This window comes from Trichechus manatus, unplaced genomic scaffold (assembly GCF_000243295.1).
Source record: "Trichechus manatus latirostris isolate Lorelei unplaced genomic scaffold, TriManLat1.0 scaffold00242, whole genome shotgun sequence".
Taxonomy (NCBI): domain Eukaryota; kingdom Metazoa; phylum Chordata; class Mammalia; order Sirenia; family Trichechidae; genus Trichechus; species Trichechus manatus.
The window spans coordinates 363294-377132 of record NW_004444178.1 but is presented as its reverse complement, the minus strand read 5'-3'; the positions used below and the strand labels follow the sequence as shown (position 1 = coordinate 377132).

Sequence of the window (13839 nt, the reverse complement as noted above, 5' to 3'; positions counted from 1 at the left end):
AGTCTGAATTCAGGGCACTAGCTCCAGGGGAAGGCTTTCTCTCTCTATCAGCTCTGGAGGAAGATCCTTGTCATCAATCTTCCTGGTCTAGAAGCCTCTCAGTGCAGGGACCCCAGGTCCAAAGGACATGCTCTACTTCGGGCTCTGCTTTCTTAGTAGTAGGAGGTTCCCATCTCTCTGCTTGCTTCTCTCTCCTTTCATCTCTTATAAGATAAATGCTGATGCAGGCCACACTCCAGGGAAATTCCCCTTACATCTGATCAGAGCTGTGACCTGAGTAAGGGTGTTGTATCCCACCCTAATCCTCTTTAACATAACTTAATCTTGCCTCATTAACCACAGGCAGAGATTAGGATTTACAACACATAGGAAAATCACATGAATCACAAAATGGTGGACAACCACATAATACTGGGAATCATGATCTAGCCAAATTGACACAAATTTTGGGGGGATACAATTCAACCTACGACATTCCACCCTTTGGCCCCCCAAAATTCACATCCTTGCCCCATATAAAATACAGTCACCCCATCATATCATAACAAAAGTTTTAAATCACCTCCAAGTCCAAATTCCATCCTGGGGCAAAATTCAATTTATCTGCTTCCAAAGTACAATGGTAGAACAGGCACAAGTTAGACATTTCCATTACAAATGGGAGAAATTGGAGGGAAAGAGTGCACAACAGGACCAAGCAAGTCAGAAATCCAGCAGAATAATTTACATTAGTTCTCAAGGCTTGAAAATAATATCCTCTGTTCTCTGAGACTAGATCTAGGCAATGGCCTTGTCCTCCAGAGTCTGGGTGTTGGCCACACTCTCTGGATTGTGGGTGGAGGCCCCTCGGTCCTGGGCTTCAGCTCCACCTTCCAGGCCTACTGGAACAGCAACTCTGCTCCCTCACACTTGGGTGGCCCCATTCTCCTAGTTGGACCCCTGGTGGTACAGTGGTTAAGAGTTCAGTTGCTAACAAAAAGGGTGGCAGTTCAAATCCACCAGCCGCTCCTTGGAAACTCTATGGGGCAGTTCTACTCTGTCCTAGTCTGTCTGAGTTGGTGACCCCACTCCCTCAGCCCCAGAAGGTCCCATTCTTCTGCCCCTCTGACATGGCAGCCCCATCCCCTCAACTTTGGGCAGCAGATCTGGCCCCATCCCGCTGGCGCTCGTGAAAAGCTGCCCCACACTTCAGAACTGAGTTGGTGAAGATCTGACTCTCTGATAGCTAAAGGCTATGGCCCCACCCTTTGAAACCCCAGAGACCATGGCTCTACCCTTTAAGACCCTAGAGGTCATGGCCCTACCCTTTGAGACTCAGGGAGCTCTGCTTTCTGTGTTCCTTGTCTCTTCAGCTTCTGCTTCCTGGATACTTGGCCCCTTGGGCTCTTGGGTCGGCCAGGCGTCTGCCCTCCTCAGCAAGTGTTCCAAAGCTCTCTAGCTCTACCAATAAGTGCCTGGAGGCACCCCACTCCACAGGAAGCCTCCTGCACAAAGGCACTCAGCTTTCTCACTCTGTGAGTTGGCTTTCAAACTCTCACAGTGGTCTCCTAGTTCTGCTGCTGCCATTTCTCTGCTGCTGCTTCTCATCGTCTGTGCCATCTCTGGTGTTACAGCTCTCCTCAGTTCCTTCTGAGCCCTCACCAGAATTGCCTTTGATGTCCATAATTCCACCAACAGTCTCTTCAAGGCAATCTAGGCTTTTACTATTAGGCACCTTAAAACTCTTCCAGCCTCTACCCATTACCCAATTCCAAAACCACTTCCACATTTTAGGTATCTGTTAGAGCAGCACCCCACTCCCAGTACCAAATTCTTAGTTATTCAGTGCTATTATAACAGAAATACCACAAGTGGATGGCTTTAACAAACAGAAATTTATTCTCTCACAGTCTAGAAGGCTAGAAGTCCGAATTCAAGGCGGCAGCTCCAGGGGAAGGCTTTCTCTTTCTATCAGCTCTGGGAGAAGGTCTTGTCATCATCCATCCCCTGGTCTAGGAGCTTCTCAGTGTAGAGACCCCAGGTCCAAAACACATGCTCTGCTCCCGGCTCTGCTGTCTTGGTGGTAGGTGGTCCCCATCTCTCTGCTTGCTTCTCTCTCCTTTTATCTCTAATAAAAGGTGATGCAGGCCACACTCCAGGGAAACTCTCCTTACATCTGATCAGGGTTGTGGCCTAAGAAAGGGTGTTACATCCCACCTTAATCCTCTTTAACATAACCTAATCTTGCCTCATTAACCACAGGCAGAGATTAGGATTTACAACACATAGGCAAATCACATCAGATCACAAAATGGTGGACAACCACATAATACTGGGAATTATGGTCTAGCCAATTGACACAAATTTGGGGGGACACAATTCAATCCATGACAACATCTATCTCTTCTTGGAACTGAACAGTCAAAGTATTTTGGAGTCAAAAGACATGAATTAGATCTACTACCACCTGAGTGACCTCATGCAAGTTCTTTAAGCTCAGTAGCCTGTTCTTTAATCTGTAAAATATCTCCTTCACTGAGTTATTGAAAAAATAAATGAGAGTACTAAAAAGAAAAATTCTCAGTAAAGCACAATGCAAATATTGTTTGTTAATGTTATTGAAAGTAATAAAAGTAACATAGGATAATCTAATTTCATTTCTTCCTACCATCCCTCACATGGAAAAACCAGAAGGAAGGAAAGCTAAGTCTAGCAAACTTTCTGGAAGGATATTTAAAAACTGGTAAAAGGATGACATTGGAAGGACTTTAATTTCTCACTTTATTTAAGCTTCCATCAAAGGGACAGAATGACAGGTAATTTTCATTTCTCATGTGTGTTTATTAGTATTTTTCACATAAAATATTTAAACATAATTTTGTATTTTTCAGATTCTTTCAATTAAAAGTTATGCACTGAAAAGAAGCTACAAAAGAGAATCATACTTTTGTATATTTTCCAATTTTATACATGGCTTATTACCTTTTAAAAAATAATTATTATTAAAATCATAAAATACGATGAGGAAGCACGCATGCTTTATGCCTGAGATTTTTGAAAGGCCCAAACCACAAGGTGCAGCACCTACTATAACTTAAAGTTACCATTTTTATTCTAGTTAAAGACAAAAAACAAAACTCCCATGGATGGGGGTACCAAGTGATTTAAAAAGAGAAGAATCCTGTTTATGGCCTACATTACTCTCCGGATATTATTCTACTTCTGGATATCTCTTGGCTTTTTTTTTTCTATCCATGAAATATGCATAAGTATATTTTAAGGTGTAAAACACAGAAAATACTTTTGCATCTTTGGAATAAGTCCCTTCCTGCTTGCTAATTACCTCTGAATAAATAGCAACAAAAATAAGCAATGACAGGACCTAGTGATAGGATCTTGAGGAAATATGGGAAATCAAATGGACAAAAAAATGTTTATATGCTTTAACTTTAAATTGGTATTTAACCAAAACTGATTCTTAAAAAAAGAAAAAAGTCTTAAAATAAGCCCAACTCAAGAAAGCTGGAAAAAGGGAAGAGAGAAGGAAACATTTACCTGAAGCATCTCCAACTTTAAAATCACTGTCATCTGAACTATCATAATCGAGAGCTTCTAGCAGAGAAGCCGCCAAAGGCTTCACCTGCCTCCTCTTGGAGCTGCGATCCACTGTTAAGAGAAAAACATTACATCGTCATTCATAATCACACCAAGCACAGGGGGACCCATGGTGCTGAGGGAAGATAAGAAGCCGTTGCACAGGAAATCTTTGTCTAATTCAGTTCTCAGCAAAAGCTGTCTGGTAGTTGGGGGTGTTTGGGGTGAGTACGCGTCCGGGAAAGGCTGGGAAGCTTCATGGGCAGCTCCAGCTCCCGGGCGCAACCAACGCAAACCCGCCCACCCTAAAAAAAAAAAAGTTGCCATCCAGTCCTTTCGGACTCATAGTGACCCTATAGGACAGAGTAGAACTGCCCCCATAGGGTCTCCAAGGCTGTAATCTTTACTAAACCGACTGCCACATCTTTCTCCCGCAAAGCAGCTGGTGGGTTCCAACCACCGACCTTCCGTTAGCCTGTCAGTTGGCAGCCAGCGCTTTAACCACTGCGCCACTAGGGCTCCTTAACGCAAACCCAAACGGGCCAAAATCGAAGCTGACCCTCTATTTCCCCTCTTGTGGAGGTGTTTCTGCGACTTGCTCGCAATCCTTCATTTAGACACCTAACAGTCAATAGAAAGAAAGACGCAAAGCCCAAAGAATAAAAGAAGCCGTATTCACTCCCGCAGACCCTGGAGGGGTACCACCCACGAAGGGTCCCCGCAAGACCCCCTCCCGCCCGGCTCCTCCTGTTATTTAGGAGGGCTGAAATGGACCTCTCCCCTCAGAGGCCTCGGACACACTTACTAAGGAATCCGTGAGGTGATCGTTTGGAAGAGACCTAGGGAGAGGATGCGGGAGCCCAGGCAGCGCCAAGATCAGGTAGTGGGGATGCGGAGGCAAATCCGAAGGATGCTATTTAAAATCGGCGACGCCGCCGATCCGGCCGGGGCGCAGCCAACGCAGCCCCGCGGCTCCCCTCCCGCCTGGAGTCCTCGCAAAACCAGCCCTGGCCGCTCGCGCCCCTTCCCACGGCGTACCCCGGCCAGAGGCGCCCCCTGGCCCAGGCAGCGCGACTAACCCGGTGGCCCCGGGGTGTTAATTTCCCCCGTTAAAACTGGAAGAAAAAAATAAAAGAAAGAAAAACTTTATTAGCCTGCATCAGAAACAACAAAAGACCCAGAATTTGCACAGTCTGAGGCCGGTTGCCTGAGACAATAGGTAAAGCAACGACCCGGATACAGCTCTAAACAGAAGGAAGTAAAAACAGGAGACAGAGCGGGGCCCTGAGAGCGGTAGGAGTTGACAGCGCGTGCGCCAGATTGAACGCTGCCTGCCAGAGCCTGAGCCGAACGGATCCGAGCGGAGCCAAGGGGAGCCGAGTCGTGCCGAGCACAAGGAAACTGCCCTCCCAGACTCTGCGGCTCCGCCCACAAATCAGTGCGGCCCCGCCTTCTCCGCCACTAGCCCTGCCCTCAGCCCAAAGTCAGGGGAGGCAGATTTTGGTTTCTAGTTTTTGTTTTTAAAGAATTTACTCAGAATAAACTTTCCACAAAGGGACGTTTACTGCAGTCACTACCGAAAACCAGAGACAAAAGTATTCATTTACGTGTGTTAATTAACTATGGTTATAATGATTGCGGAGCCCTGGTGGTGGTGAATGAGATAATATTTTCATTTATATGAGGAATAGTTGGCTTAAGTGTGTTGGTAGCATGTTTTTCTTGATATTGTTGTGGGGAATTTTACGTGTAGAAGGGTGTGTATGGATGCTAAGTGGACAAAGGGGAAAACTGTGCTAGATATTGTCCATTGGCGCTAGGCATCCATTCCCATCCACTCTTCTTCTGTACTAGAATAAAAACTATATTTTTCAGGCTCCCTTAGCTTTATGATTATAGATGTGGTTTAGGTAGTGCCTATAAAATTACCTTTCAAAGTTTGAAAGCAGAAGGAAGGTAGTAGCCAGTTTCCTGCAGTTGTGGCAGCAGACAAAGAAACTCTGACAGGCATGAGCTCCAATATGCAGTGACCAAACTCCTTGTTCTAGCATCGAGATGTAAGTGTCGTGGCTGTTAGATGGCTATATACCATAACCAAAACAATAACAGCTGCCAAAACATTAATGGTACCAGCTTCCTGACAACTGGATTGCAGATATAGTTGTGTAATCTTGAAGCCAAAAGCCCAGAGACAGTTCCCTAACTTCTCGTCCAGGCGTCCCACTAATTTTGTAAATATCTAATTTTCACTATGAAACTCTTTTCTGCTTAAAAATATGGAGTGCACTGTACCTTGACTGACACCAAAACAGAAAAACCAAACTCATTGCCATCGAGTAAATTCTGACTCATAGTGACCCTGTAGGTCAGAGTAGAACTGCCCCATAGGCTTTCCAGGCTGTAAATCTCTACAGAAGCAGATTGCCACATCTTCTTCCCTCGGAGTGGCTGGTGGATTCCAACCGCTGACCTTTGGTTAGCAGCCAAGCAGTTAACCGTTGCATACCAGGGTTCCCTTGACTGGCCCACAGCCTCTTAAAACAGAGTTCCCATGATGTCCAGAGCAATTCCTTTCTTCCCCTCACTTTGCAGTGCTAACTTGGCAATCCAAAAATACAGCTAACCAACAGTGATTTGTCTTAAGGATATTCCTTGTGGAGAGTCTGTGACTCATTTCACCTTGCCAGAGTTAATTTTTTCAGAAAAATTCAAAAGAAAACAATATTGATGAAGAAAGCAAAGAAATTTCTGAACTTCAAGAAAATCCAAAATGCCCCCAGAGAGAAAAGACAGGATATCTACAAAGAATAGGAATCAAAGTTAGAATTCTCCATGCAACTCTGGATGGCTGAGAACATCTAAAATCATTTCCATTTTTTCTAATAAAGGGTTCATTGATAATTAATTGTTTCAAATTATCTAAATATACTGACCACAGAATTTTCTTCAAGTTTAGATAGCAAGAAGCTACTCTGGTATAACATGAGGAAAATCTTTTCACATATATAATAAATAATACTGAAAATATTGGTTTATTTTTAAGTTAATCAATTAAATTTTCATAGACAGTACATAAACATTGTTGGGGGAATAGTCTGCCTCTATGCCTCCCATCCAGGCTGCCTAAGTAAAGGCCTTGGGCCCAGAGCATTCTCTGATAAGCAGGCTGGGAATTGGGTCACCTTCTCTCTCCTGGTTCCTTCTCCTTTTCAGAGAAGCTTCCCTCTGCTCTGGGCACACAGTAACTTTCTCTGTCTCTTGCACATGTGTGGGCACCATATGACACCTGGCCAACCCCACTTCTATATTTGTTCCTGGCAAGGAAGGAACAGGGTCTCTCATGCTACAGCACAAGAGGGGAAACTTGCCAGATTGTAGGAGCCGGCCTCAAGGAGTGGACTGAAGGGGAAACAGGTTTTGTGAGGCTGAACATGAGTGCCCTCATGTGGTCCACTAGTTCACTACAGTTTGCTAAGTCATCCTTATGTAAGTCCCTGACATGTAGCCGTTATTGTCTACTGCCACTGTAAAACCTCTGCCCTCCCACTGCGGGACACGGAGATCTGCTTTGGTCCTGCGGCAGCCCAGGACTCACCTAGTCTGTAAATCTGCATAATAAACTCCTTTTCTGCCACCTTGGAATTGCCCACCTCTTTCTTCAGTCACTTGGCACCCTCCTTTTTGGAGGCAAATTTCATGTTACTGGTCAATGCTGGACAATTGGCGTGCCAGTCAGGAGACCAAGGAAATGGCAAGTGGGAGTGAGGCCTCTGAGGGAGAAATCCCGGGTTGGTCAGCAGCTTTCACATAGGGAAGCCTGGCCTGTATGCTCGATGCTTGTGGACTGCTGTGTGAGTGTGCGGACATCCTAAAAATGCCAAGTGGCATAGCCCAGTTGTGGACCTTCATAAGTGTGGAAAAGAAGCTAGGAGGGCAGTAGCCACCATGGAATAGCCACTGCTCCAGGCTGTTTGGCTGGCCACCGAAGCTCAGCTAGCTGCTGAAGTGTGCATAAGAGCTTTGCAGGCGGAGTTCCAGTTGGAAAGGGATATGTGGCAGTCGCATGTGGCCACAACTGACATGTGGAGCAGCCACGTCCGTGAACAGGATGAGCAACTAGAAACACCAGCTGCAGGTTTGCAAAGATGCGGGACTCAAGGGCTAGGGAATAATGCCCTAGCCATTGCTCAAAGCCCTCAAACAATAAGACCAGAGATAGTTGGAGGGGCTAAGCAGGTCACTGGCTCTGAGAACACCCTGTAACACCCAGTGCAAAACAAGAGTTATAACAGCAGGAAAAAAAAAAAAGAGTAAAAAGCCCTTCAGGATAGCTCGTGTTGATGGCCTTGAAGAGACCTTGGAGGCCCTCTCTGGACTCCTCTGATAACTACCCCCACCAAGATAACTGAACAGCAACATAGCTGTAGCTGCTATAGTAAGGAAAAAACTAAAACAGGAGGGCCAACCCTCATGTTACCAGACAACTGGGCTGAACCCATGCTTGGTATGGTGGAGGCATGGCTCCACAAATTACCGAGGGCTCTGCCAACTTTGTCCAGATCTTCTGACTTTCAGAAATAATTAAGACTGAGAATTAAGCCTAGGTCCCTCTGTCACCAGGGAGGAGCAAAGGCCTTAAGTTACAATCAAAATTCAATGAAGAAAGGAAAAGAGTTGTATGTCTTGGGTTTTTAGATACCATTGTACATGTGGCTGTGATCTCTGTAACACCTGACACCAAAAAAAAGAACACTTTTGGATCTGAGGTTACCATCATTGAGACATTTGCCCAAACGTAACTATGGATAAGTCCCTTTGGGGCCCCTACAAACCCTTGTTACATGTATTGATGATGTTGCTGTATTAATGTACGCATTTGTAAACTTTTGCCTCCAAACCATGACAGGAATTGCTGCAGTTAGGGCCTGTTTTAGTGGGGTACACAGAAATTGTGACGTGGGCCATAGCTAATAGCTTGGCCATTTGACCTGGCTACTAACAACCCTTGGACTGACATATAAAGCAAGGTTCTGTGGGGAATGAGACATCTGAACCAAAAAAAAATTCAGTTCTACTCCTCATGAGCTTTTGATACATGTGTGGATGGTAAGCAGAAAGGCCCCTATGCTGAGAGGAGAAAACAACCAAAGAGCAGACAGCTCTTGCCAACTGACTGCAGAGGCTGAAGCATCCTCTGCTCCAGGGCAAAGAAATGTACAACTGACCACTTCCTGGGTTTAGCAGATAGAGTGGCTCGTGGATGGATATTCACACACCAACCTAGACTCAGCCTACATGCATGGACTGCCACTGTCATCAGAAAACGCTGGGCAGCGAAGAAAAGCTGACTTGCCTTAGAGACCCTGGCCAAGGCTAAAACCTGCCCAGGGACAGATTCCCCATCTAATAGGCCAGTGTGTTCTCAGCAGGTAAATAAGATTAGGGCCTCTTATCTTATACAGAGGCTTCCACTTGATCTTGAATGAACTCTCTACACTCTATATCACCCCCAAGCCATAGGGGCAATTGAGCACTTCAATGGGCAGGCTTAAATGGCTAATGGGAGGAGACAAGACAACCCTAGCCTGAACTATACATCACAGGCAAGCAGTCCAGGGTCTCAATGCAGCAGTTCCCTGCAAGGGCATTTCCCATTTGTACTGTATGTTAGATCAAACTGTCTATTCTATAAAAAGTGTTTCTTTTGTATACAACTGTTCCTGACAAAAAATCTGGGTTCCCAAAGGTTGAGAAGTTAGAGGGTTGATATCTTGTGGGGTTGTTAACCAATGTCATAAAACAACATGTGTACTGCTGTTTCATGAGAAACTATTTGTTCTATAAGCCTTCACCTGGAGTACAATAAAATATAAAAAAATAAAAAAAATTTAAAAAACAAAAAATAAATAAATCTGGGTTCCCACAGAGGTCACTGCCTCAAGACTAGGACAGACAGCTTGGGTGGCTATATCCAGGCAACCCTCACCTCGAGTTTCACAGAAGATAGGGGAGGGGAGGCAGGAATTGTTAATGTTGTCTCTTTGTCTTCCCAGATTATCTCACAATGATGGACAGGCCTCTCATCCATAGGCCCCAATGATACAGGCTTTTGTTAGAGCTACCAGTCAGACCAACTGTTGTGTCTATCAACATTTGAACAGAGATGATGAATCATTTCCCCATATTGTTCCAGTTGATCTATCAACAAGGAAGACACCTCATGGACCAACTGAATGAGTAACCTGACGTACTGAAGATATCATGTGGTAAACAAATATGATCGACACCACTACTCATGGAAAACATGTTTAGAAGCATGAAAGCTGCCTGTGGGGAGTGCTCCAACTTTAAAGGAAATTTCTCTGTGTGTGTTAAAAATGTAAAAGGCACAGGACTGGATACTTTGAGAATGGAATTTTTAAGACTGAGTTTGATGTTACTCTGGACATGGAGAACTTGCAGAATATGACCAGGTGGTCCAATGTACGTTGGTTGAATATGCCAAGTCTGAGTTAGCCTGATCTGGAAATAGTAATGCCTTGTTCGATTGTGCTAAGAAAAGGGACTTTTTGTATTACTTGTACTGAAATGTGTACTGTTCCCATAATGTGCCATGTTGGGAGAAATAGGCTGTTTTTACATAAATGAATCAGGACATGTCATATATACATAAGATTGGACAAATGCAGCCCTTTGATCTATTCTCTTGGCTTGAATTAAGCTACAGCTGGGGTGGCTGATTGGGATCTCTTCTCCAAGAAGACCTGATCAATCTGCTGGGTACAGTCCTACTAGTAACCTTCATTGAATGCTGCCTCAAATGATGCATAGACATAGTATCCACCAGAAATATGCACCAAACCATGGACATGCAGCTCAACGTCCAAAATGGGTGATGGGCATACTAGGACTTGGTACTGCTTTGCTTCTTTTTCTGGCACCCTGATGAGAGTCGGGGAGTGGGCTGTTAGGGGAATGATCTGCCCCTATGCCTCCCATCCAGGCTGCCTAAGTAAAGGCCTTCAGCCCAGGGCATTCTTTGATGAGGATGCTGTGAATTGGGTTGCTTTCTCTCTCCTAGTTCCTTCTTTTTAGAGAAGCCTTCCCCCTGTTCTGGGCACATAATAACTTTCTCTGTGCCTTGCACATGTGTGGGCACCATACGGCACCTGGCCAACCCCACTTTTATATCTGTTCCTGGTGGGAAGGAACAGGGTCTCTCATACTACAGCACAAGAGGGGGAACATGCCAAATTGTAGGGGCTGGCCTCAAGGGGTGGACTGAAGGGGAAACAGGCTTTGTGAGGCTGAACATGAGCACCCTCATGCAGTCCACCAGTTCACTGCAGTTTGCTAAGTCATCCTTTTGTAAGTCCCTGGCATGTAGCCACTGTTGTCCACTGTTACTGTAAAACCTCTGCCCTCCCACTATGGGGTGTGGAGATCTGCTTTGGTCCTGCAGCCACCCAGGATTCAACTCATCTGTAAGTCTCCCTAATAAACTCCTTTGCTGCCACCTGGAGTTGCCCACCTCTTTCTTCTGTCTCATGGCACCAGTCATTTTTGTAGGCAAATGTCATGTTACTGGTCCATGTCTGGACACACAGGGTGTAAAAAATTTAAATGCACAAAACAGTACCATGAAAATTAATTTTCATCCCGCGTTTGTGCTGTAGCAAGCCAGTTATCTCTCTAGATAAAACAAGACTATCGATTTTTTTTTAAGGTGCTTACCTTAGAGCTGAATTTTTTTTAATAATAGCTTCATTGAGACGTAATTCATGTACCATAAAATGCACCCTTTCATGGTGTACAATTCAGTGGTTTTTAGTATATTCACAAAGTTTTGCAATCATCACCACTATCTAATTCCAGAACATTTACATCACCCCAAAAAGAAACCCCATAACCATTAGTAGTCATTCCTCATTTCTTCTACCTTAGCCTCTGGAAGCCTCTAATCTACTTTCTATGAATTTGCTTAATCTGGCTATTCATATAAATGGAATCAAATGATATGAGGTCTTGTGTGTCTGGCTTCTTGCATAGCATAATGATTTCAAGGTTTATCCATGTTGTAGCATAACTTGTTTTTAAATTGATGTGATATTGTGAAATAGTATCAGTATTCTGCATGGAGAAAACACAAAAATGAGAAGTGAATACTTCAACATTTGCTATAATAGCTGTTTAGTAGGCAGATTTCTTAGTCAAGCTGAGGTACTTAATCATGTTTCAGTGCATATGAATGGCAGTCTTAAAAGCTGTGTTTCACAAAGGGCAAGTCCCAAGAAAGCAAAGCAGATGGGCAAAGACAGCATCAGTGGAGCAACATCATAAAGTGTACAATGTTTTATGTATTTGTCTGTACAAAGACAAATAAGGTTAGTTAAAGACAGGAGATTTCATGTCACCAACTTGAAAGGAGGAGAAGCTTTCAAACAAACAAAAATGCACAAATGATTCCTTCTGTTCTTTTTATTCCATCAGATCTCCAGGTGACAAGTCATAAGCAGACATCTTAACACTTTTCTAAACCTGTATGACTCATTTAAAAAAACATTTGACTGGAAAATACAACAGAAAAAGGTGAAAAACAAATAAATATACACATTAAAGGATCATCATGAAACAAACACCCTTTTAAATGCCACTCATGTCAACACCAACGAAGCCTCTTGGGAGCCCCCTCAATTAATAACCTCTCATGCCTACCTGAGGGTAGCAAAACTTTAACCCCTTTTTTTTTTGTTTTCTTTTGTTTTTATGCTTTGTTTTTTTTTAATTGTGTTGAAAACATACACAGCAGACCATTCACCAATTCAACAATCTCTACATGTATAATTCAGTGACACTAATCCAGTTTTTAAATTCTGTAGAAGTGGAATCATACATTATATATGATTTTGTTTCTGGCTTCTGGGACTCAATATTTTTGTAAGAATCATCTATGTTACTGTATGTAGTTGTATTTTATTTGCTTTGCTGAAGCACATGCTTGAATACATCACAATTTATTTACTCATTTTACTCTTGATAAACATTTTGGCTCTGTCCAGTTTGAAGCTATTATAAATAATGATTCTATATACATTCTTGACTGTGTCTCTTGGTGCACATATGCGTACATTTCTGTTGAGTTTATACCTCAAAGTGCAAACTACTGGATTATAGAGTATTCAAATGTTCAATTTTAGTAGAAAAACTCAAACAGGTTTACAAAGTATAACACCAATGTACATTCCCACCTGAAATGTATTTTGGTGTGTTTTTTAGATTTTTTTTTCTTCTATATGGTGTTTGAAGAGTCTCAAATCTTTGGCTTGATATCTTACATCAGATTTGAAAAATTCCTTGCTATTATATTTCTAAATATATTTTTCTGCTTTAGTTTCTCCTTTCCAAGACTCTAATTTCATGTATATGAGACATTCTCGCTCTATTTTCTGTCTCTTACCCTCTCTCCTTTTTTATGTTTTCCCCCTCCTATCTTCATTTAAGGAGTCCTGGTGGCACAGTGGTTAAGTGCTCCGCTGCTAACCAAAAGGTAAATGGTTTGAACCCACCTGCTGCTCTGCAAGAGAAAGATGTAGCAGTTTGCTTCTGTAAAGACTATAGCCTTGGAAACCCTATGAGGTAGTTCTACTCTGTCCTATCTCTCCTATAGGGCTGCTAGGAGTTGGAATCGACTTCATGGCAATGTTTTACTTTTATTTTTTAATTTTCATTTCATATATATTGTATTGACTTGTCTTCAGATTCACTACTCTCCTTTCAGTTGTGTCTAATAAGTTAAACTCATCTATTAGATCCTTAATTTTGGTTACTATACTTTCAAATTCTACAATTACCATTAGGTTATTTATAGATTCCATTTTCTGATTAAATTCTCAGTGTTGACTATTATCTCCTTGAACATATTAAATACGGTTATTTGTATAAGTCTGATTCTAAGAACACCATTACCTGAAACCATGTTTGTTATGTTTTTATTATTTGTTGTTTTTTTCTTGGCCATCATTTATGTGGTTTTCTCTCTTTATGTGCATGGTTGTTTTTCATTGAGTCCCAAACATTGTATATAAAAAATATATAGAACTAATTTGAGACCTAGGAAGACGTTAATTTTTTTTATTGTATTTTAGATGAGGGTTTACAGAGAAAATTAATTTCTCATTAAACAATTAATACACATACTGTTTTATGATATTTGTTGCCACTCCCCTGAAATGTCAACACTTTCCCCTTCTCAACCTTGGGTTCCCT

The 13839-nt window shown here is 42.8% G+C and overlaps 1 protein-coding gene across 5 annotated transcripts in view; it reads right to left on the bottom strand.

The window, feature by feature from the left end:
* Positions 1–4828, bottom strand: part of PHF14 (PHD finger protein 14) — a 215495-nt gene extending 210667 nt beyond the window's left edge. For 2 of the 5 annotated variants that reach the window (XM_023724351.1, XM_023724352.1), the window contains exons 1-2: positions 4379–4785; positions 3535–3645 (exon numbers count right to left, since the gene is read on the bottom strand). In XM_023724351.1, coding sequence (XP_023580119.1) covers positions 3535–3645; position 4379 — 112 coding nt within the window. In that variant the 5' untranslated portion in view covers positions 4380–4785. Of the gene's footprint in view, positions 1–3534; positions 3646–4378 lie in introns of all 5 variants that reach the window. The other 3 variants (XM_012559391.2, XM_023724350.1, XM_023724353.1) reach the window with 3 other exon arrangements.
* Positions 4829–13839: the final 9011 nt, after the last annotated feature.